The sequence below is a fragment of the Staurois parvus genome, unplaced genomic scaffold (genome assembly GCF_062004578.1).
Source record: "Staurois parvus isolate SC_StPar_1 unplaced genomic scaffold, SC_StPar_1.0 ptg000574l, whole genome shotgun sequence".
In the NCBI taxonomy this organism is placed as follows: Eukaryota; Metazoa; Chordata; class Amphibia; order Anura; family Ranidae; genus Staurois; species Staurois parvus.
The window spans coordinates 3468995-3470071 of record NW_028318370.1 but is presented as its reverse complement, the minus strand read 5'-3'; the positions used below and the strand labels follow the sequence as shown (position 1 = coordinate 3470071).

The following is a 1077-nucleotide window of genomic DNA, read 5'->3' as shown; positions in this document are numbered from 1 at the left end:
CTGGACACGTCCCTCGCTGAGTGTCAATGCTAGATTCAGGCAAAGGCAATAGAATCACTGACTTGCCTTGGAGGGTATACCTAGGGCAGGAGATTCTTCTGCCCCTGCATTGTTCTGCTGCAAAGGTACAGGACAGAACCCTGACTCCTCTTCTCTGCCGTAGCATTACGAGGAACGACTGAAAAGTTCTCAGCCTACCCATGAAGCATTTGTCTTAGCCCATTTTTAATTTTGCTACTCATAGTACATATCTTTGCAAGGTTCCATACCAAAATTCTCAAAAATAGCTTTTTCTTGGTTTCAGTTATTGAAGACTGAAGCGCAGGAGGTCATCATTGTCTGAACGATGGAGAAAGTGAGCAAACGTGCCGTTATCCAATACCTGCTGTCTGTCGTGTTTGTTTTCAGCAGTCAACATTCTCGGGACCCACCGACTTGACACCTTGTGCATGTCCAGCACTACTGTTAAAATGTGTCCAACACGTTCCCGGGATATGCCCACGTTCTTTGCGATAAAACTTTCTGTCACACGCCTGTCTGCCGTTACAAGATCCTGAATTGCTGTGATGTTTTCCTCCATACTGGTAGTTGCTGGCCTTCCACTTCGAGGGGCATCTTGGACAGAGGGGTTCCCCCTCTTGAATTCCGCCACCCACTTTTTAATGGTGGAATAGGAAGGGGCATCCTCCCCTAATGTTTCCATCATATCCTTGTGGATGTCCTGTCCACTCATTCCCTTTTTCAGCAGGTATTGGATAACAGCACGTTTTCTCACTTTCTCCATCTTTCAGACAATGATGAACTTCTGCGCTTCAGGCTTCAATAACTGAAACAAAGAAAAAGCTATTTGTGAGAATTTTGGTATGGAACCTTACAATGATATGTACTATGAGTAGCAAAAATAAAATTGGGCTAAGACAAATGCTTCATGGGTAGGCTGAGAACTTTTCAGTCGCCCCTCGTACTTCATCGCTGCTCTGAACGCAGCCTTCCTGAACCCACTCTCTTCTTCTTAGTTTGCTGCATTTCCAACACCCAGGTGGACAGGCTGACTGTGCTGCTCAGGGACAGAGCTCT

At 46.0% G+C, this 1077-nt stretch overlaps 1 protein-coding gene across 1 annotated transcript; it reads right to left on the bottom strand.

The window, feature by feature from the left end:
• Positions 1–304: 304 nt before the first annotated feature.
• LOC149450457 (protein GVQW3-like) lies at positions 305–784 on the bottom strand. Its single transcript, XM_089691955.1, has one exon. The coding sequence runs from the start codon at positions 782–784 to the stop codon at positions 305–307; it is 480 nt and encodes a 159-aa protein (XP_089548081.1).
• Positions 785–1077: the final 293 nt, after the last annotated feature.